At 37.6% G+C, this 23,427-nt stretch overlaps 5 protein-coding genes across 5 annotated transcripts; all 5 read left to right on the forward strand.

Annotated features, from left to right (window-relative positions):
* Positions 1 to 233: 233 nt before the first annotated feature.
* On the forward strand, positions 234 to 2,662 carry LOC110919869 (replication protein A 70 kDa DNA-binding subunit D-like). Its single transcript, XM_022164116.1, has 10 exons — positions 234 to 377; positions 455 to 728; positions 790 to 892; positions 979 to 1,106; positions 1,193 to 1,274; positions 1,356 to 1,464; positions 1,544 to 1,701; positions 1,771 to 1,894; positions 2,071 to 2,415; positions 2,492 to 2,662. Exons 1-10 carry the CDS (start codon positions 234 to 236, stop codon positions 2,660 to 2,662), a joined length of 1,638 nt encoding a protein of 545 aa, XP_022019808.1.
* Positions 2,663 to 5,776: 3,114 nt separating this feature from the next.
* Positions 5,777 to 7,389, forward strand: LOC110915533. The gene has a single exon (XM_022160252.2). The coding sequence runs from the start codon at positions 5,853 to 5,855 to the stop codon at positions 7,158 to 7,160; it is 1,308 nt and encodes a 435-aa protein (XP_022015944.1). The 5' UTR covers positions 5,777 to 5,852; the 3' UTR covers positions 7,161 to 7,389.
* Positions 7,390 to 8,744: 1,355 nt separating this feature from the next.
* LOC110915535 (SH3 domain-containing protein C23A1.17-like) lies at positions 8,745 to 9,923 on the forward strand. Its single transcript, XM_022160254.2, has one exon. The coding sequence runs from the start codon at positions 8,849 to 8,851 to the stop codon at positions 9,893 to 9,895; it is 1,047 nt and encodes a 348-aa protein (XP_022015946.1). The 5' UTR covers positions 8,745 to 8,848; the 3' UTR covers positions 9,896 to 9,923.
* Positions 9,924 to 11,806: 1,883 nt separating this feature from the next.
* LOC110915537 lies at positions 11,807 to 12,646 on the forward strand. Its single transcript, XM_022160257.2, has one exon. It carries the CDS (start codon positions 11,807 to 11,809, stop codon positions 12,644 to 12,646), a length of 840 nt encoding a protein of 279 aa, XP_022015949.1.
* Positions 12,647 to 14,870: 2,224 nt separating this feature from the next.
* Positions 14,871 to 16,383, forward strand: LOC110915536. Its single transcript, XM_022160256.2, has one exon. It carries the CDS (start codon positions 15,187 to 15,189, stop codon positions 16,003 to 16,005), a length of 819 nt encoding a protein of 272 aa, XP_022015948.1. The 5' UTR covers positions 14,871 to 15,186; the 3' UTR covers positions 16,006 to 16,383.
* The last annotated feature ends 7,044 nt before the right edge of the window (positions 16,384 to 23,427 follow it).

The following is a 23,427-nucleotide window of genomic DNA, read 5'->3' on the forward strand; positions in this document are numbered from 1 at the left end:
CTAATACTTACATTTCGAAAAAGGTACCAAATTCCGTTCCTTTTTGTGGACATTTATTATTCAATGCTTTGCATAATGCGCTATTCCAAATGCTGTAACATATTGTGTTGTGTGCTAAATTTATATGTTTACAAAAATTCTTTATCTTGTATTAGATGTGCTAAGTTGTTATAATTATAAACTTATCAACGCCATTTGTTGTTCTCATATGTTTAGGTTCACATCGTCTACACATGGGCTATCGTTACATTTCAGAGTTGATGCCTGATGTTACTGACAGGTGGCAAGTCACTGTAATGGTCTCACGTTCTTGGACATCGTACAATCCTAAAACAAATCGCATTTTGTCATTTGATCTCATTCTTTCAGATGAGCGTGTAAGTGAGCATTTTCATTGTCTCGCAAATACTTCAAAACAATTTCTTTTTAGATAATGTAAGCTGTTTTCTTTCAGGATTGTTCAATTCATGCAAGAATTCCTTATCATCTGATGCATCTTTTTAGTAACCGTTTGGATGAGGGTTGTGTATATCGGTTGCATCGATTTGTTGTTAAAGCATATAATACGGGGTATCGGCCATTGAGACGGGATTGCTATGTTGAGTTTACAAGAAATACATCGATTAGTCCTTCCATGGTGCAGCCGTGTTCATTTAGACGTTATATTTTTGAGCTGACTCCATTCAATGTCCTTAGATCACGTGCTTACAACGACACATATCTAACAGGTAATTTACTTTGTTTTTTCTTTACTTTACATAGTTATATCTAAATATTCTTTATAAGCAGATGTGATCGGTGTTCTCCGTGAGTGGGGTTATGTTGACAATGGGTTGGAAGATGTGCAATCATGTAACCGGGAAGTACGACAAATCGTTCTATGTGATGAATTGTAAGTTCTTTACACATTTATTCATGTACGTACCACTAATGTATCATTTCTCATTTTCTCCCTGGTTATGTTTTAATAATATATAGTGGCAAGGATCTCACCGTCTCTTTATGGGGCAAACTCGCACTTAAGTATCGTGACGAGGATATGAGGCGTCATGCCGCTAATACAATTGTCATCGTTTTGACCTCTTGCAAGGTTAGATTGTTTGAAGGTATGTTTATCTAACAAAATAAAATACGTTTATATAGTTTTTTCTTATATGTATACTTCATGTACGTATGTTTGTTATTCTACTAGGTGCTCCATGCTTGACGTCAACGGTCTCTTCTCATTTATATATTAATCTGCCACTTCCAATTTGTGACGTCTTCAAGAATATGTATAGTCTTCATTACCTTAATGCTCATTTATGACTCAAAAACTAATTATGTCTAACCCAACTTACATGATGCCTTTTTAGGTTGCCGGTGCCTGTTTTGTTCAAATCAAACGTACAAATGAAAAAAGACTTTCATGTCAATAGTGTTTTTGATGTTTATCGCTACTTACGTGAAGAGGAGGTTCCTGAGGTATTGTTTTTGTAACTATATATTCAAATAATTGTTATTGTATTTCATTTCTTTGATTTTTTAATTGTTTTTATTGTAGGGCACAATGTATAATATCGCTGCAACAATAGTTGATATTGATTTTACGGATGACTGGAAGTATATTAGATGTTCTACGTGTCGTAAGAAGACCCAATTCGTTGATGCTGCTTATTATTGTCCAGCATGTAAAAAAGATGTTGCCAACCCACGCCAGGCGTAATTTTCTATACTTTACTCTCCTAATTTTTTTATATTACGAACATTCTAACAATGATGTTTGCACAGTTACAAATTGGTTGTTCGTGTGCTTGATAATGGTGTTGAGATGACATGTGTTCTGTTCGACGATGTTGCTGTAGCTCTTCTTGACATAACCGCAGAAGAGTTGGTTGTTAGGAGTTTATCAGAGGTTAACTATTAAGATTTATTTCAAACATTTGATTATATATGCATATATGTATATCTAAGTATATGTGTATGTGTGTATATTATATATGTGTGTTCTTGTGTTATTTATTTTGTGTGTGCGCTTTCTTGCATACTAATATTAATACTGACATAGTAATATTTATGTGTTTTGTATAGGGTGTTGATGATCCTTTTTGGGCTCAGTATTATTTGCTTGACACTTTATGTGCGAGAAGTGTCATTTTTAGGATTAAGGTCGATAGATATAATGTGCCACCTCATTGTTCTCAACGCTTTACAGCGTCAAAATACATTGGAGAGAATGTGACATCGGTAGCTGAAGATAATATTACATCTACTATTGGTACAAGTACACATCCTACAGAAGAGACTACCGAAGATATTGAAGCTGACGACGCTGCGTTTATATCAAGGATCACAACTGATGAGTGGGAAATGGCAGAGGAAGCGTTATGGGGACCACGGGTTTCATCAGTTTCAACTATTACGACGATATCATCGGTATATTTTGTTAAGTTTTGCCAACAGCTATATTATTGATTTTTTTTTCATTCTAATGTTTTTGTGATAAGTGCAGGCTATTGTGTCTACCGACGATGAACTAAATTCTGCTACCTCTACGCGCGATGTGAATACTGATGATGCCAGCATTCCCACCACATCGACTAATGAACGTGTCGCAGCTGACTCCCATGAGAGACTAAGGCCTAGGAAATCACTTCGGAAGCCAAAAAAATTTACTTCGTAGAGTACATTTGTGTTTCATGAAACTTTAACATATGGTTGTTATTTAGCTTACATGATTGTTACTGACATTGTACGTTCATCTTCATGTCTATGTTTTTATGTTTTAGTAGTCAATGATTAATGCATATTGAAATTGTTAATAACCTTTATTTGCTATGTTTTTCAAGGCATAGCATACGAAACAATTTCGATTAGAAAACTCACACATCTTTTTTTTTGTTTTAAACAAATAATGTTTTCTTTTATAATACAAATAATAAAATACTTATTATATTATACTATTAATACGCCCGTCCACCGGACGGGTATAGAACTAGTTATTGATGCCCTCATTGAATAACATGTGTCCCAAATCAGGTTTCTTTTATTGTATAGTATAGATATAGATATTGTAATGACCCGAACTTAAAAAAACTCAAATTAAATGATTTATTTGTTATATATGCTAATAGTATAAATTAACTATTTGAGAATTTATGAAAATTACGTTGTTATCTCTTCAAATTAAATCGGATAGAAGATATTTAAATTGTTTATGAGATATAAAATGAAGTAAATAGTTTTTTATGAAAAATAGTGATTTGTATCTATTAATTAGATAATCAGTTCAAATATTAAAGATATCTAAAACACATTTTAGACTTTATATTTACAATCAAAATAAAATCTATACTATATAATAAAAGAAATCTGATTTGAGACACGTGTCATTCAATGAGGGCATCAATAATTTATTGATAAATTTTAAATTTTAAATTAAAAAGATTTAAATATTATATTAGAATTTTATTTTGATTGTAAATCTAAAGTCTAAAATGTGTTTCAAATCTAATCTATTATTTATGGATTTAATTTTGATTTGAAATTATTAAAAAAAACCCATAAAATTAGTAACTATTTAATCAATTTCGTAAGTTTTACTTTCCCTTCTATAATCAAATTATATTTTTGTGATAATTAAAATTTTGTCAAGAATATAAAAAATCATTATTTAATATTCAATATATTACATCAAATATTATCTGTGTCACATAAAAAACATTATGTTTTTTTAGATAAGTTAGATATATGTGTTTTAAAACAAGGTAAAATCTTAACATACATATTTTTTTTCCTATTGTAACTAAGATGTAGAGGTCTGTAAAAGGTATCTTCACATTCGGAATGTCATAACTTTTTTTTTAAATTTAGATTTACTTAGTTGTCGTATGGTGTCTCATGTCTTTATTTTTATTTTTTCACTAATATATATGTTTCATGGTTCCATTGTACATGTAAAATATTACACTATACATAGTATTTTCTCAACTATAGTTAATTGGTTTTATTGATTTAGTTGTTGTCTATTCATTTACATTACTTTTATTTGTCTACATGTCCCTTTTCAGACATTTCAAATGGTATGAGACATATTACATTATCAATAGTTTTTATTGGTTTCCTTACTAATTGTGATAAAAGTAATTATTTCGTACAATTCATATTGGTTTATAGCTTTGAATACGAGCATACCTTATATTAATGTTAATGATAGCGAAAGTAACCCGTCAAAATAATCTATTATCAAATAAAATCAGACACATTACCTTTGAACAAGAAAATGTCACAATAAATATTAATAGTGGTACAAAATTTGAAGTTCCTATGACAAATCCTAAAACAAATAATAGATCATATTATTATGAATGGCTATAAAAACTTCAATATTTATTTTGTATTTGGTCTGCATATTACTCTATATTATATATACTTAGATCATATTATGAACTTATTTTTTTATTTCACGTTATAATTATGATTCACCCCGTGTATTACACGGGGCAATAACCTAGTTCTAATATAATTTTTAAATCTTTTTAATTTAAAATTTAAAATTTATCAATAAATTATTGATGCCCTCATTGAATGACATATGTCCCAAATCAGGTTTCTTTTATTATATAGTATAGATATAGATTATTATTATTATTATTATTATTATTATTATTATTATTTACTATGATCATAATAAAAATAAACGTTTATATTCTTATCTAACTTTTTGTTTAAAATTATTATTATTATTATTTAATATGCTCATAATAAAAACAAAAGTTTATCCTTATCTAAATATTTATTCTTATCTAGTATTTTTTTTTTAAATTATTATTATTATTTAATATGAGAGATAAATAGGAAAATAAGATGAGGTGTCCAAAAAAGATTTTTGTTTATTAGTATAGGAAGATATATATTCAAATCATCTTGCAAAATTCATTGATAAAACTAACCTCTGTGAGCTTACCATAGTTTTTCTTGAAAATCCTCGTTTAACGATTTAGTCTACTTAAATGATAACGACTCAGTCAATTAAAATTATGCACCAATAGTCAAATCATCCAGCTATATATTCTATTATTAAACTGGTTGCAATCCGTAAATTAGAGCCTCTTTAGATGGGAATTAGAGTTGACAATCTAACATTTATTTGGTAGACCAAGTCCGATTCCAATTCCAATTCCATTGCGATTTGCAATGCTTAAACTATTGCCACTTGAAAGAGCTGACTTTGACTTTTATTTCATGTTATTAAACAGCAACAAGCGCGAAGCTGCCGATAGCCATTTGCGACAGATTTGTGACCAAAAGGTGGTCGCAAATGGCCGGTTTTCTAGTAGTAGATTGTTACCCCTCAGCATCATCAGCATCATACTCACTAAATCCCACCAATAGCAAAGCAAAGGTAGGGTCTGAGGAGGGTAAGAGATGTAGACAGCCTTACCTCTACCCCGTAGGAATAGAGAGGCTGCTTCCAGTGAGACCTCCGGCTCGATAGTAGTTTTGCATCAAGCCTTGGACATAAGGCACATAACACTCAGCAACCGGGACAAAGACCGATTAGTGCATGTACCGTTTTGTCTTTCAGCTATCAACGCCTCTTACCCACTAATCTTTGATTTGTTATGCGTTTTCATACGCGTGTGGACACACACATTATGATAAGCATTACTTTGTATTTGAGTAAGAAGTGTTTATAAAGATTAAACAAAAATTATTAACATTATAAAGTCAACTTGTACATAAGAATTGAACAATCTCTAGTAGAAAATGGCATTCTGACCAATTCAATAACTACTTATACAACAACTACTTGAATCTGTTTATCTTCATATAGTATCTTTCCAATATCACCCACAAACACATTCAGAAAGATGGATCAAGGGTACAAGCATTTCAGTCACTTGCACAATCTAGTCATGCACCAAATACCAGAAGGCACCGAAGTCTCGTGCTCCGGTTGCCATTCTTCTGCCAATGGAACCGTATACGTTTGCTGGCAGTGCAACTTCTTCCTGCACGATCAATGCTACCGAGCCACTCGGTCCCTGAAACACCCGTCACACCCTCTTCATTCCCTCACTTTGGTTCCTTACCCAACCTACCCCTCTAATTCCTTTTACTGCGATTCCTGTCGAATCAAGGGAACCGGCTTCTCCTATTCATGCGCTGACTGCGAATTCGACCTTCATGTCCAATGCGCGTATTCCATTTCCGGAGCTACAAGTTGGAATGGAGTGCACAATTCCAACATGGCTAATAATGTCCCCTTTGTTTCTGTTCCTGATAGTCATTCAATTCCATTCACCCATGCCCACAATATTCATTCTAATCTTAATGATCATGCTTATGTTAATTCCATTCCACCTAGCTACCCGAGTTCAATTCCTACTACCCAAAACCCACCCATTTCACATGTGAAATATCATTCAAATCCTCATGATCATACTTATGTTAATTCCATTCCGCCTGGCCGCCAGAATTCAATTCCTACGGCCCCAAATCCATCCATTTCTACACCCACAAGCTCAATAATCCATTTCAGCCACCCCCACAATTTATCTATAGTAAATTTAAATAAAGAAAATAAGGTTGTTTGCTCTGGATGTGAAGATAATCTAATTGGCAAGGGCTTTTCATGTTCGGAACCAAATTGCAACTTTCATCTTCATGAACCATGCTTTCATTTGAAAAATGAAATCCAGCACAAGTCACACCCGGGACACCCTCTAAAGCTCCTCCCATTCTCGCCTTACAATAATAAAAACCGCGAATTTGCTTGTAGTGCATGTTTTGGTAACGGTAGAGGTTTTACCTATCACTGTTCTGTTTGTGAATTTGATCTGCACGTTCAATGTGTAAGCTTGCCTGAAACAGTGAAACGGGCCGATCATGAGCATGCGCTTAAATTGTTCTACTCGTGTCCGGTGAAAGGTGAAGAGTTTACGGTTTCATGTGATGTTTGTCAAGGAGCTATCCAAAAGGATCGTTGGGCGTACTACTGTGAGTCTTGCGATTTCGAAACGCATTTGGGTTGTGTGAAGGGTGAAAAACGCCAAAGGGATAGCGTTATGGATACTCAAGTGCAGCTCCAGAGGCTTCAGCTGGAAATGCAAATGAATCAACAGCTTGCTCAGATGATAGCTGGTATGGGTGCGAGCATCGCTAGCTTGGCGCCATGAGAGTTCTACAGCATGGAGGAATCTATTTAGGAAGCTTACGTGACAATGGTGTCATAGTTATTTACATGTGAACAAATCTATAAGTATGGTCTGTTTTTCTTGGCTTGACTATATTTCAGTTATTGTTATCGCAGTTTTTGTAGTTTGGAGTGTTCCTAGATATGCCTCTAAATGGTGTAAGTTAACTATCAAAATCTTAATCGGATAATTCAGAGAGCTCAAGAATGAATTATGTGTTTTGTATTAGAAATAAACCTAACATTCAGTTGAAATGACACAATGTTTCGCGAAAGAGTGTGTCATTGACGGTTAAAATGGTTGAGAGTTATTAGGTTATCTTGACTAGAAACTATGGGAGTAAGTACTCCTTCAACTCATCAGTAATATGGCTTCTGCAACTTTTGATCGCCTAAGTTACTGCTGATAGTAATTGCAATTGTGGCCAGTCGTAGTTACTAGAGATTTTCGACCGGGGGTCGAAACGTATATACCTAATAAAAAATATAAAACCAGGGGGTCGAAAACGTATATACCTAAAAAATTCTATACGAAAACTATATACCAGACACTAGTGAGCAAAAAGTTTGGGGTAGCAGTGCAGCTTGTTGCCCGTTTACCATATTGCTATTCAAAAAGGGGTAGCAGTGCAGCTTGTTGCCCGTTTACCATCTATCTCGATGTAAATACGAAGTGTTTATGATTTTAAGTGAAAGTTAAAGTACATGATATGAAAGTTACCATAAAAAAAATATTGCTGTTTAAAAACAAATATCAAAGATCAAAGATGCAACCAATATAATCACGGCCACTGGATTTGCCGTTATTATAAAAAGTATATCATCGTTGTGTAAAAAGTCTTGGTATTGCTAGACTTTTTTACAAATATAACATCATAATTATAAATAACTGCGAAGAATCGGTAAACGTTGCTGTAACTTGAAGTAAAATTGTCAAATGACTCTCAAAAGTACTAAATTAAGTTATTTGAAGATATATTTCACTAAATTAACGGTTCTTGGCACTACGAAACAAATGTAGTACACGGTATACCAAAGGTTATTTTTATAAAAAGAGTTAAATGTCATTTTAGTCCCTGTGGTTTGGCCCATTTTGTCAGTTTAGTCCAAAGGTTTTATTTTTCCCCTGTGGGTCCAAAAATGTTTCACCGTTGCCATTTTAGTCCACTGTGTTAATTTCATCCATTTTTTCTGTTAACGAGAAGAGCAACCGAATTGCCCTTATCGTTAACAGAAATAGCGGATGAAGTTAACCAGTGGACTAAAATGGCAACGGTGAAACCTTTTTGGACCCATAGGTTAAAAATGAAACCTTTGGACTAAGCTGGGAAAATGGCCCAAAGCACAGGGACTAAAATGGCATTTAACTCTTATAAAAAAGTTGTCAAAACTTTAAATTTATGTTGAGTTATGGAAACTTTATCCTCACGAACAAGTTGTAATTAGATCCGTTTACTTCATCAATATATCGATCAGTTGTTGGCCACCAAAATCCTCATAACATTACAAAGTCAACTTCTAGATAGACAAGAAGAATCTCTAGTTGTCAATCTGACCAATTCAACTCCATTCCATTCATGGCTACTTGCACATGATCAACCACTTCCATTCCATCTATTTATCTTCATATACTCTCTCTTTCCAATTCCACCCACAAACACATTCACATAAATGGATCAAGGGTTCAAGCATTTCAGCCACTTGCACAACCTGATCATGCACCACATGCCAGAAGGCGTCGAAGTCTCATGCTCCGGTTGCCACTCTTCCGCCACCGCAACCGTATACGTTTGCTGGCAATGCAACTTCTTCCTGCACGAACAATGCTACCGAGCCACTCGGTCCCTGAAACACCCATCTCACCCTCCTCATCCCCTCACTTTGGTTCCTTACCCGACTTACCACTCTAATTCCTTTTACTGCAATTCTTGTAATATCGTCGGAACCGGTTTCTCCTATTCCTGTGCTGATTGTGAATTCGACCTTCATGTCCAATGCGCTTATTCCATTTCCGGAGCTACAAGTTTAAAAAATGCACACCCGTTTCAAGAACTTGTTCCACAAGGTTGGAATGGAGTACAAAATTCTAGCATTGATCACCATGTCCCGTTTGCTTCTGTTCCTGAAAGTTCTCCAATTCCATTCGCTAGTGCCCAGAATCATTACATGCCTCTAAATACCGTTTCTGGTCATGATCTAGCATGTGGTTTCGTTCCACCGCATAATCAGAATTTAACTACTACTTCCCAGGATCCATTCATGGCTCATAATCTAGCTTCTGTTTCGATTCCCACGAATTTTCAGAACCCGCTTGATAATGGTCAATATTCTTCCGTGGATCAGACTGGACCTTCTGTTTCTATTCCCCCTAATTATCCGCCAACTACGATTTCTAGCAGTCATGATCCTGTACTGCCTCAAGACCGGCCTTCTGTTTCCATTCCAGCGAGTTCTCATGATCGGATTTCTAGTGCCCAGCATCCTTCCATGGCTCAAACCGGACCTTCTGTTTCGTTTCCCACTAACTATCCGCCAAATGCGATTCCTAGCAGTCAAGATCCTTCAATGCCTCAAGACGACCCTTCTGTTTCCATTCCAATGGGTTCTCAGAATCGGATTTCTGGTGTCCAGTATCCTTCCATCGCTCAAATTGGACCTTCTGTTTCTATTCCCACTGACTATCCATGTTGGTTACAGGCCCCAATAAACACACACTGAATTTCACACACAAACTCACGAAAAAAAGATGAACTAATTAACTCACTGTATATTCAATGAAAAGGGTACAAAATAACCTACTACAACTATGCTATTTATAATAGTAAAAACAAAATAGATGCACGTAAATCACTAACCCTAAACTTAGTAACTGACTGCCACGTTCACATCCATTATCTCCATATTATTCGGTTAAAACTAGACTTTTTCTATGCTGACCCCTAACTTACTCCATGGGTTGACTCACACCCGTTTGGCCCATCAAGATTAACCCAACATTCACCCCCTTAATCTTGATCTCTTAAACCGTTTCATCATCGGTCACCCCGTCGTCTCGATCTCGGTTCTTACCTCTTGATCCTTCGAACCACACAGATTCGTTGCTCTCGTTCGCCTTCCCAAAGATGGCTTCTTCTTGCTTTGTCGCCTCAGCCGACTCGTCCTTTCTTTATCGGTTCACGTAGATCCGACACACTCCTAATCTCATAGTATATTCAAGCTAAAAAGAAACTCCTTTTGACTGCACTATACCACTGATCTTCAATTGCGTCTCTTCTTCAATGTTAACATAGAACTCGGTGCTTGATAGACACCAATGAATCACACAGATTCTTAGCTTTTCTTCACGTAGAACACACCTCTTTATCTCTTCTTCTCAACCGATTCACAGTAGAATTCTTCTTCAACTAGACTCAACGAATGACACAGATTCGTTGTACGGCTCACGTAGAACCCTTTAGTGATCACACAGATCATCACATTTCTCACTTCTTCGTGTTCTTGTTCCTTCACAGATTTCGATTGCTTCACAATCTCGGTCTTTCTTTCGATCATTCGGTCTAAGCTTTCTTCAATAAAAGCTTCTTTCGGTCTACGGCCTTTCTCGGTCTATCTTGGTGTGAATCTCCGTTCATTGTCACACCCACGGTCTCGGTCATGTCGTTCGGTCTTTTTGCGGCTTGTCGGTCAATAGCAGCCTTCTCTGTTTCCCACCGGTACTCTCTTTCCGGCAGCGGTCACGGTCTTCTATGTCTCCCGTCGGAACAAGCTTTCCAACGGCGGTCTTCTTTAGGTGAGCCTTCGGTCTATGGTCACCTGTGTCGGTCTCTTTCTTCGGTCTTTCTTTCAAGCCGTTCGGTCTACTACGGCTTCGGTCTCTTCTCGCCGGTCTTTTCGGTCTCACGCCAGAAAATAATTTCCGGCAACGGTCATCTTCTCCGGCGATGTCAATGATCTTCCCCGGTCTTACTTTCTTCTAGTCTGGTTGGCAACCGCCACCGTCTTCTTTCTCTTTCTCCTAGCACGGCTACAACATTCTTTCACGTCTGCCCTCCACCGACCGACACACCCGCCGGCGGCGGAGGCTCCCTCTGATCTTCAAACCCGCTTCTCGACGAGCCCCAGGCTCTGATACCAATTGTTGGTTACAGGCCCCAATAAACACACACTGAATTTCACACACAAACTCACGAAAAAAAGATGAACTAATTAACTCACTGTATATTCAATGAAAAGGGTACAAAATAACCTACTACAACTATGCTATTTATAATAGTAAAAACAAAATAGATGCACGTAAATCACTAACCCTAAACTTAGTAACTGACTGCCACGTTCACATCCATTATCTCCATATTATTCGGTTAAAACTAGACTTTTTCTATGCTGACCCCTAACTTACTCCATGGGTTGACTCACACCCGTTTGGCCCATCAAGATTAACCCAACAATCCACAGAATCCAATTCCTTCCACCCAAGATCCTTCAGTGTCTCGAAACAGACCTGTTTCCATCCCAACAAGTTCTTACAGTTCTAGTGCTCAATATCCTTCTGTGGCACAAACTGGACCTTTTGTTTCCGTTCCCACTGGCTATCCACAGAATTCAATTCCATCCGCCCAAGATCCTTCAATGTCTCAAAACAGACCTGTTTCCATTCCAACAAGTTCCCACAATTCTAGTGCTCAATATCCTTCTGTGGCACAAAATGGACCTTCTGTTTCTATTCCCACTAATCCATCAGAGTCGATCTCTAGCTCTCATGATCATTCAACGCCTCAAAATGGACCGAAAGATAAAGAAGTAATGCATTTCAGCCACCCCCACAAATTGTCTAGAGTCAACTTACAAGAAGATGAAGAAAATGAGGTTATTTGTTCAGGATGTGAAGACACACTGGTTGGCAACGGCTATAAATGTGTTGAACCAGATTGCGACTTTCATCTTCACGAATCATGCTTTCATTTAAAAAGAGAGATCATTCACAAGTCACATCCGGAACACCCTCTAACCCTCCTCCCGTTAGCGCCTTACGACAATAAAGATGGTGAATTTACTTGCAATGCATGTTGTAGTGATGGTACAGGTTTTACCTATCACTGTTCTATTTGTACATATGATCTGCACATCACATGTGTAAGCTTAGCTGAAAGAGTAAAGCGGGCCGATCACAAGCATGAGCTTAAGTTATTTTATTCGTGTCCGGTGAAAGATGAAGACTTCTACTGTGATGTTTGTCATGGGGAAGTCCAGAAGGACCGTTGGATGTACTACTGTGAACCATGTCAATATGGCACACATTTGGGTTGTTGGGATTGTGAAGAGTGTGAAAGAGATAGCCTTCTTGACACACAAGCCCATCTTCTTGACACACAAGCCCAACTCCAAAGGCTTCAGTTGCAAATGCAAATATCTCGACAGAGTGCCCAGTTTATAGCTAGTTGTGCTGCGAGCCTGGCTAGTTTGGTTTAGATGCGTATAGTTGCATTGCCAATGATTACTACAAACTGATGGAGTCGATCTTTCTAAAGAATAAATAATGAGAGGTCCATAGAGGGCTGGTGTTCTTTGTATTGTTTTCTTGGTTGTTACAGAGTTATCTTTGGTGGTGTTGTTGGTTTGATATTGTGTTCTTGTTTTGGTGCATTGTGTTTTCTAGATTCTGGCTGGTTTTTCAATGCATTTCGTCTGCCATTTAAAAGATGTCGAAGGGTAAAAATGCCGACCTCAAACGCGATCCCCATTCCTCCTCCCCAAGGACCTTGTAAACCACCATATCACCACTGTGTCCTTCGTAAACCCTTATTGATAATTATATAATTCTCATCTGAACCCTAGATCCGTCGGTAGTCGGTTCTCTGTGGTGGTTATGGCAGCTATGGTGCGCGGCAGTGATGGTGATGGTTAGGGTTTTCGAATGTTTGACGCATGTGGAGGTCTAGCTTTCGGACGTGAAGGTTGAAGTGATAGTGTGTTGGTGGCGGTGGTGTTGTCGTTCTAGTGGACCAGTGGTGGTGGTGGCTCGTAGTAAAATGTCTAAAATACACCTCAGTTACATAGGCAAAAAGTCAAAACTGCCTCTCACTTAGCGTTACAATTAAACGGGTTAACTAATTGGATGGAAATGGCAACAAATTGCAAACCTCAGGGGCATGGATCATATTTCAAACAAATGACTGAATGTTTAAATAAATCAATCTTAACTGTGCGGTTTACACAACCATCACATTGCACTATCTAGGTTAGTTAAAGAAATGGGGAGAGGCGGGTTTCCTATTATATCATTTTTTACCAATGTTGTCTTTATTATTTTATATACTACTGAAAACAAAGAAATGATCTATCAACTATCAAGGATAGCTAACAATGAATATTGATTAGTGAAACACTCCATCACAACCACGTTGCCACTGGCACCATCACCTAGGGGTCGCTGAAACCGCCACCGATCGTCTGTATCATCATTGCTGCCATCATCGCAAAATGTCACCATAAAACAAATATAGAATGTTAATACACTTGATCCTAAAACATTTGTTTCGACCCGAACTCATATTGGTGAAAAACTCATTTTGATCCTAGTCCAAATTGATACTTTCTTAAAACAATATGTTTTAATCTAAATCCAGCTTCACACGCTCCGCTTTAATCCAAACCCAGTTTCACAAGACCTGTTCTTTTGGTAGGCTTAGTATTAAGCCATAGATATTTTAAAACTATTTCTTAGGAAACCTAGAGTTTCTTCTATACCAAATTCAATCAAAAACATGTGTAGTCATGAAATCATAATACAAAAAAACATCTTTATTTATAAACTTGAAATTAATGAAATGTGATAGGTTTTAACTTTTAAGTATAAAATAGTTTCAACATAAAAAGGTGAGTTAAACTACATACATTTAAAAAAACAGTTTTTCATCAAATAGAAATCACCACTCTGTGAGTAGCAACTTTATGTTTTTAACTTTTATTTGATTATATTGATACTAATATAAGCATTATTTTATGTTTTGTGCTTACATTTTTACACAAACTTCAACTGATTCAAGATATAAGATTAATGTCTTAGGAACTAACTTAATCGGGTGTCCCACCTCAGAATATACTCCCGTATCAAGATTCCCTGGATTCAGTCTTACAGGTGAATATACCTAATTGTTTATCCGTTGAGCGACGGCCCTTCCACTCAGCACCGTCGGATCACTAAGGCCGACATGGCAATACCCAACAGGCTATATTGAAAGCACATAGATCACAACAAGTCTGCTGAAGAAGCTATGAGATTAATTGAGAAAAGTGCCTGTAAATGAAGAAGGCAGGAGGTAGAAGAAGAAGAAGAAGAAGAAGGGATGCTATAGCATGAAAAGACGGTTTTACCCTCACATGCTATGCATGTGAGGCCATTTAACAAGGATTAATAACTGGGTTAGTGATAAAGGATGAAACCCGTAACTAATTTAATCTTAAATGCTGGTTTTGGCAAGTTTTAAAGATTAAGGTTGAAAATCCTTTCCTCCATAATGCGGATATACGTTTGGTCTTGTTACTCGATATAGTTTACGTTATTAAACTTGAATACAAGTCCGTTTTTAGTAAAATCATATTGGAATAAAGATACATATTAAGCTTTAGAATAACCTGTAAACATTATTGTAAGTTGAGTAAATTGTCAAATGACTCATAAAGTATGCACTAAACTAAGTTATTTGAAGATATATATCACTATATTAAACATCAAATTGTAGTCAACTAGCTCATCAATCATTGGGAAGAACCTGAAAGGGTAGTACTAATTCGATTACAAAGTCAACTTCTCAACAAGAGGAATCTCTAGCAGGAAGAGGAATCTCTAGCTTCTCAACAAGAGGAATCTCTAGCAGGAAAGAGTTGGCATTCTGACCAATTCCATACCATGGCTATTTGAAGATATATATAACTAAATCAAACATCCATGCATATATCATCGTATAATCTCTTTCCCATTGCACCCACAAACACATTCAGGACCGAAGATGGATCAAGGGTTCAAGCATTTCAGTCACTTGCACAACCTGATCATGCACCAGATGCCCCAAGGCATCGAAGTCTCGTGCTCTGCTTGCCATTCTTCTGCCACCGGAATCGTATACGTTTGCTGGCAATGCAACTTCTTTCTGCATGACCAATGCTACCGAGCCACTCGGTCCCTGAAACACCCGTCTCACCCTACTCATCCCCTCACTTTGGTTCCTTGCCCAACTTACCCCTCTAATTCCTTTTACTGCAATTCCTGTCAGAGCATCGGAACCGGCTTTTCCTATTCCTGTGCTGATTGTGAATTCGACCTTCATGTCCAATGCGCTTATTCCATTTCCGGAGCTACGAGTTTGAAGAACGCTCATCAGTTTCAAGAACTCGTTCCACAAGGATGGAATGGAGTACGGTATTCCAACATGGATCACCATGTCCCATTTGCTTCTGATCCTTTGATGCCTCAAAACCGGCCTCCTGTTTCCATTCCAACAAGTTCCCACAATTCTAGTGCTGAATATCCATCTGTGGCACAAACTGGACCTTCTATTCCTATTCCCACTGATTATCCACAGAATCCAATTCCTTCCGCCCAAGATCCTTCAAGAACTCAAAACAAACCTGTTTCCATTCCAACAAGTTCCGACAATTCTACTGCTCAAGATCCTTCCATGGCACAAAGTTATAGCATTCTTGACGCACAAGCCGAACTCCAAAGGCTTCAGTTACAAAATCGACTGGCTCAACAACAACTGCAATTGGCTAAACAGAGTGCCAAGTTTATGGCTAGTTGTGGTGCCAGCCTGGCTAGCTTGGCTTAGACGCATACAGTTGCATTGCCAATGCTTACTACAAACTGGTGGAGTCGATCTTTCTAAAGAATAAACAATATGAGGTCCATAGAGGGCTGGTGTTCTTTGTTTTGTTTTCTTGGTTATTTTGAGTTATCTTTGGTGTTATTGTTGGTTTGATATTGTGTGTTCTTGTTTTGGTGCATTGTATTTTCTAGGTTCTGGTTGGTTTTTCAATAAATTCCGTCTGTCATTTAAAAGATGTTGGAGGGTAAAAATGCCGATCTCAAATGCGATCCTCATTCCCCCTCCCCAACGACCTTTTAAACCACCGTATCACCATTGTTTCCTTCGTAAACGCTTATTGATAATTATATATTTAACACCTAGAGAAAGATTTCGAACTAATTAGAATGTTTTAAGAAAGAAAAGCAATAAAAGAGTAAAAGACAAATGTGTTCTTGAGTTAGAATTTCCAAATTCCTCTTTGAATTCTTCTGTAGTGTCGCCCAAATTGAGGTAGTGAGCAAGATAGTAAAATATAACAGAACTAACTGACATGAGTTTCATTCGTTGCTAGAAAATTATGGTTATGATGATAACATGATAACATTAGGCTGCTGATTAAAGAACATTACCCAACTTTAAAGGCTTTATCTCACACAAGCATTTCATCAAACACCTGACGTGCATATATTTTAAACTAATCAACATTGTTAGCTTGGCTTTAGGATATACATTTTGTGAACTAATCAGGTGTTAGAAGTTGAAATAACACAATCAGTTCATCAAAAGGAAGGATAAATTAGAAGGCTACCTTGTGCAGAAATGAGATATTGAATTGCAGAATTGAAGTGTTGTTCATGTCTTCTTTGCACGCATGTTTTGGTTCTTCTTTATCTTTCATCTGGCTGACAAAACTAACAAAAACCCAACTCATTTTCTCACAGAAAATTTGAAAGCAACCATAAAATGCAAACCAGATCATGAAAGCGGTTATGTGGAGGTTGAGGATCAGGTTGCATTTATAGGTATCGGTTCTCGTCGGTCCGGGTTTTAGCCGGGTCCATTCAGAGTTGAAAGGTTTATCCACATTCCACCAAAAGAGTAAAATGTCATTTTAGTCGTTTGGTCATTTTACCACTTTATTCTAATGGTTTCATTTATCGTCTATGGGTTCAAAAAGTTTTTAACATTGACATTTTAGTCCAGCTGACTTAACCCTATCCAATGAACTCTGTTTGTCAGGGGCAATTTTGTCATTTCCTTTTTGTTTTATTTTAAGCTTTAATATTTCTCATTTGACTCGTGTTTGACCACAGTTGACTGGTTTGATCATAGTTGACCAGCTTTGACCAGTTGACCCGTTTGACCGACTGTTCCCGTTGACCGAAGTTTGACCCGTATCCAATTTAACCAAAACCATCACGACCGAAACCGCTGCTGCCCAGCGGCTCGGTTGCCAAAAACGAACCCAAACAGTAATCGACACCATCATCGTCACTAGCAAACTCCAACCAAAAAGTTTAGCCCAGAACAATGTACATCGGGTTAGAGGAGCGACTTACAAGGTGGTTTTTAGATCGTCGGAGTCTCATAGGTGCTTCGCGGGAGACACAGATTTCACTGGAACTCAACCAGTGGCCCTATCCAGTTGAAACCCTCAGTTGTCGTCACCTGAACCCACACACACACCCTTGTTGCTCCTTGAACTGCTTGAAATCTTGTCACCGTCCCTCAATCAGTTTAGATCTGGACACATAGATGTCTGATCACAATTGACAACACCCCTGTTGTAAGCTCCCAACCAGTGGCGAAGCTTGAGATTTTCGACCGGAAGGTCGAAAACATATATACCCAAAATTTTCTATAAAACCGGGGGTCAAAAAACGTATATACTCAAAAATTTCTATATGAAAACTACATACTCTCTATTACTGGAGCGAAAAGTTCGGGGGTCGGCCGCCCCCCGCCCCCACTATGCTGCGCCCATGCTCCCAACCACCACTGTCCGTGCGTCCATCACCACATCATCGCCCAGAGGTTCTTCTATACCAAAATACCTAATAAGGGGCCGCAACAACGGTATAGTGATGATGACGACGGCAGAGGTTCTTCTATATTAAATTTAATAAAAAAACATGTGTAATAATGAAATCATATTAAAAAAACACCTTTATTTATAAACTTGAAATGAATGAAATGTGATAGGTTTTAAGTATAAAATAGTTTTAACATAAAAAGATGAGCTAAACTACATACATTTACAAATATATATATATATATATATATATATATATATATATATATATATATATATATATATATATATATATATCATTTTCATCTAATAGAAATCACCACTTGGTTCATATTTGAAAAACATATCACAAATAAAGTACACATACTTTCAAGTCCAGAACTATTTTTTCAAAACTAGCAATCAAGTAGAAGCAAATATAAATATACCATATAAAGCTCCCAAATACCATTAGACCATAGGTAATGGTTAATGCCCATTAAGGGGCATTTTTCACCATATCATCATCATAATGCCCTTTTAAAAAAGGTGTAATGGTTAATGCCCATTTCATTTATTATTTTCCATTATTTTTCTTCTCTTTGGGCATTATTATAGAAATGCCCCTCACTCTTCATGCCCCTATAATGCCCATGAGTAATGGTGTAAGGGCATTATCAAAATCTTTCATGCCCTTATAAAGCCCCATTACATATGGTCTTATATGGAGTTGGGTCTGTCACGCCATGCTTAGCAGAGAAAAGAAGCCTCAACATGGTTGTCATCACTAGTAAGACCGCCCGTAGTGGGGCGTTTTTTTTAAAAAAAAAATTGCAAAATAACGCCTTATAACGCCCAAACCCCCATTACACGGGGCGTTTTGGGGCGTGATTTTTGAAAAAAAAATTCCTCCGGCGTTTTGATTATAACGCTTAAAAAAGAGAGGGGGCCCACTTGACCGTTTGACAACGGTAACATTGTTTAATTTTTTTTTTAATTTAAAATATTCCCACTTTCTATAAAAAACCCACTCTCTCCCACTTTCTTCTAATTTTTATAAAAAAAAACCCACTTTCTTCTAATTTTTATACAATCATGCATCCATACCGCCCCTCTTTTGGTGTCCCTGCAAGACCCACGAACCCGAACACAACCCAACCGCAAACCCCATACAACCTTCAAGACATGGACCCGAGCTTTTTAACTTACGCGGCTTACTTGAGTGGCGCCCCTCCGTTTGTTCCTCCCACTTTCGGCTATGGTCAAGCCGGCGGGTCTCAACCGTCACAACCCGAAGCCGAACCCGATGTGGAAGTCGTACCGGAGACGCAACCCGAACCGGTGCAAGAAACATCGAAACACCGCAAAAGGTCGCATAAGAAGAAGGAAAAGGACGCACCGCGGCGTACAAAAAATATCATTAAATGGACGAAGGAAGAGGAATTCGCGTTGACTCGGACGTTTGTCGACATTTCGGAGGACGAAGAGACCGGTAACTATTTTATATAAATATTATTTTACTTATTTTGTTACTTTAATTTTTAACATACAACTTATTAATTTTTTTTTTGTAGCAAACTTTCAAACGGGCCCGGTTTTTTTTTGTAGCAAACTTTCCTCCGTTGACTCGTCAACTCCGACATCGGATGCCCGCAATGTTGATTTAAATGAGGCGGTGGACGTTGACGAGGGAATTCAAGAAGAGTTGGTCCGACCCACCGGTAGAAGAAAGGGAACCGGGAAAAAAACGGTCGAGTCGTCTTCCGATCTCGAGTTAAAGGAAGATTTCGAGAAGATGAACCGTCGTCTCCAAGACATTCGCGACCTCGGCCACCAACGTTATGAGATCATGAAGGAACGAGTGGCCAAAACCAAAAAATTTAACGAGATGCAAGAGGCGCGGCAAATGGAAAAGGACATTGAGTTTTTGTCCAAACCTATCGACCACCTACAAGGCGATGCGTTGATCCTTGCACAAATGCGTCGCCAAAAAATTAGAGAAAAATATGGACTCTAGATCATGTTATTTTTTTTTAGTTTATTTTTTCTGTTTTTTTTTATTTTCTGTTTTTTTATTTTTCAGTTTTTTTTTTCTGTTTTTCAGTTTTTTTTTTCTGTTTTTTTTTTCTGTTTTTTTTTTTATTTTTATTTCAAGTAATGTAATTTTATTTTTAAATTAATGAAGTTTTTTTATGTTTTAAATTAAAAAAAAATAATTATGAAATGATTGTGAAATAATTGAATGGGGGTTATTGGCATAATGTCCCACTACGCCACTTTTGCTATAATGCCCCCTTGCTGACTAGGACGCCACACGTCGGATAATGCCCCATGGTGGGGGCATTATAAGATGTTACCACTACACATGGTCTAAAGACCCGGTTTTTAGTGAGTAGCAACTTTATGTCAAACCAATGCGTACCGAAGCGGTACTGTACCGCCACGTAACTTTGTGAGCATCAACTTTATTGTTTTAACTTTTATTTGATTATATTGATACTAATGTAAGCATTATTTTATGTTTTGTGCATATAGAGGATTCTTCCGCTCGTCAACTAGTTCATGAATAATTGGTAAGAACCTGTAAACAATATTGTAAGTTGAAGTAAATTGTCAAATGACTCATAAAGTACACACTAAACTAAGATATATAAAGATATAAATCACTAAATTAAACATCAAATTGTAGTCAACTAGTTCATGAATAATTGGGAAGAATCTGTTACCTGTAAACATTATTGTAAATTGAACTAAACTTGTCAAATGACTCATAAACTACGTTCATATCAAAGTCAACTTCTTGACAAGAGGAATCTCTAGCAGGAAATAGTTGGCATTCTGACCAATTCCATTCCATGGATATTTGAAGATATATATGCATATACATTCCATGTATATATCTTCAGTTAATCTCTTTCCCAATGCACCCACAAACACATTCAGGAACTAACATGGATCAAGGGTTCAAGCATTTCAGTCACTTGCACAACCTGATCATGCACCAGATGCCCCAAGGCATCCAAGTCTCGTGCTCCGCTTGCCATTCTTCTGCCACCGGAATCGTATACGTTTGCTGGCAATGCAACTTCTTCCTGCATGACCAATGCTACCGAGCCAATCGGTCCCTGAAACACCCATCTCACCCTACTCATCCCCTCGCTTCGGTTCCTTACCCAACTTACCACTCTAATTCCTATTCTTGTGCCAACTCCGAATTCGACCTTCATGTCCACTGCACAGATTCCACTTCCCGAGCTACAAGTTTTAAGAATGCTCATCTGTTCCAAGAGCTAGTTCCACAAGGATGGTATGGAGAACATAATTCTAGCAGGGATCACCATATCCCATTTGCTTCTGTTCCTGAAAGTCTTCCAGTTCCGTTCGCTGGTGCACATAACCAGCCAAATACGACTCCTAGCAGTCATGATCCTTCAATGCCTCAAGACCCGCCTTCTGTTACCATTCCCACGGGTTCTCAGAATCCGAATTCTAGTGCTCAGTATCCTTCAACGACTCAAAACCGACCAGTTTCCATTCCAACAAGTTCTTACAATTCTAGTGCTCAGTATACTTCATTGGAACAAGCTGGACCTTCTGTTTCTATTCCCACCGACTATGCACAGAATCCAATTCCGTCTGGCCAAGATTCTTCAATGCCTCAAAGTAGAACTTCTGTTTCCATTCCAACAAGTTCCCACAATTCAAGTGCTCAATATCCTTCTGTGGCACAAAGTGGACCTTCTATTCCTATTCCCACTGACTATCCACAGAATCCAATTTCGTCCGCGCAAGATCCTTCAACGCCTCAAAACAGACCTTCTGTTTCAGTTCCAACAAGTTCTCAGAATTCTAGTGCTCAATATCCTTCTGTAGAACAAACTGGACCCACTGTTTCTATTCCCACTAATCCATCAGATTCGATCACTCGCTCTCATGATCCTTCAAAGCCTCAAAATGGATTGCAAGATGAAGACGTAATGCATTTCAGCCACCCCCACAAATTGTTTAGAGTCAACTTACAAGAAGATGAAGATGAAGAAGATGAAGAAGATGAAGAAGAAGAAGAAGATAAAGATGAAGAAGAAGAAGAAGATAAAGATGAAGAAGAAGAAGATAAAGATGAAGAAGAAGAAGAAGATAAAGATGAAGAAGATAAAGATGAAGAAGATAAAGATGAAGATGAAGAAGATGAAGAAGAAGATGAAGAAGATGAAGAAGAAGAAGATGATGAAGAAGATGAAGAAGAAGAAGAAGAAGAAGGTGAAGAAGAAGATGAAGAAGAAGAAGATGAAGAAGAAGGTGAAGAAGAAGATGAAGAAGGTGAAGAAGAAGAAGAAGAAGAAGAAGAAAAGGAGGTTATTTGTTCAGGATGTAAAGAAACACTCGTTGGCAAAGGCTATTCGTGTATCGAGAAAGATTGTGACTTTCATCTTCACGAATCATGCTTCCACTTGGATAAAGAGATCAATCACAAGTCACATCCGGAACACCCTCTAACCCTCCTCCCGCAAGCGCCTTACGACAACAAAGATGGTGAATTTACGTGCAATGCATGTTCTAGTGATGGTTCAGGTTTTACCTATCACTGTTCTATTTGTACATTTGATCTGCACACCACATGTGTAAGCTTACCTGAAACAGTAAAGAGGGATGATCACAAGCATACACTCAAGTTATTCTACTCGTGTCCGGTGAAAGATGAAGACTTCTACTGTGATGTTTGTCATGGGGAAGTCCAAAAGGACTGTTGGGTGTACTACTGTGAACCATGCAATTATGGCTCGCATTTGGATTGTGTGGATTCTGAAGAATATGATTGCACTCTTGACCCACAAGCCCAACTCCAAATGCTTCAGCTGCAAATGCAAATGGCTCGACAGAGTGCCCAGTTTATGGCTAGTTGTGGTGCGAGCCTGGCTAGCTTGGCTTAGATGCGTACCGTTGCATTGCCAATGATTACTACAAACTGGTGGAGTTGATCTTTCTAAAGAATAAACATTGTGAGGTCCATAGAGGGCTGGTGTTCTTTGTTTTGTTTTCTTGGTGTTGTTGGTTTGACATTGTGTGTTCTTGTTTTGGTGCATTGTATCTTCTAGATTCTGGCTTGTTTTCAATGAATTTCGATCTCAAAAGCAATCCTCATTCCTCATCCCCAAGAAGCTTTTACAACCACCACATCGGTACCACACCCTTCGTATAAAAACTTCAAGTTACACTTATTATTATTTATACAATTCTCCTTTTAGGGACAATGTATGTCGAAGTTATCCACATGTTTAGCCTTTCCCATTAAGGCCACTAATATCGTCTTAATCATACTTATTAAGGCCAGTTTTGGTTTCTAGCTTAATGGATTAGGAACTATTCTATTCATAATTCACCACGTAAACACAACCATGACATTACACTATTCGGCTTATGTTCTTACTATA

This window comes from Helianthus annuus, chromosome 16 (genome assembly GCF_002127325.2).
Source record: "Helianthus annuus cultivar XRQ/B chromosome 16, HanXRQr2.0-SUNRISE, whole genome shotgun sequence".
NCBI classification, from domain to species: domain Eukaryota; kingdom Viridiplantae; phylum Streptophyta; class Magnoliopsida; order Asterales; family Asteraceae; genus Helianthus; species Helianthus annuus.

Excerpts from the sequence above, each read along its gene's own strand:
- LOC110919869 (XM_022164116.1), top strand. The coding sequence starts at position 234 with ATGGGCTATCGTTACATTTCAGAGTTGATGCCTGATGTTACTGACAGG. Across the intron at positions 1,465-1,543 it reads GTGAAGAGGAGGTTCCTGAG|GGCACAATGTATAATATCGC; the intron begins GTATTGTTTTTG and ends TTTTTATTGTAG. Across the intron at positions 1,895-2,070 it reads TTGTTAGGAGTTTATCAGAG|GGTGTTGATGATCCTTTTTG; the intron begins GTTAACTATTAA and ends TGTTTTGTATAG.
- LOC110915533 (XM_022160252.2), top strand. The coding sequence starts at position 5,853 with ATGGATCAAGGGTACAAGCATTTCAGTCACTTGCACAATCTAGTCATG.
- LOC110915535 (XM_022160254.2), top strand. The coding sequence starts at position 8,849 with ATGGATCAAGGGTTCAAGCATTTCAGCCACTTGCACAACCTGATCATG.
- LOC110915537 (XM_022160257.2), top strand. The coding sequence starts at position 11,807 with ATGTCTCAAAACAGACCTGTTTCCATTCCAACAAGTTCCCACAATTCT.
- LOC110915536 (XM_022160256.2), top strand. The coding sequence starts at position 15,187 with ATGGATCAAGGGTTCAAGCATTTCAGTCACTTGCACAACCTGATCATG.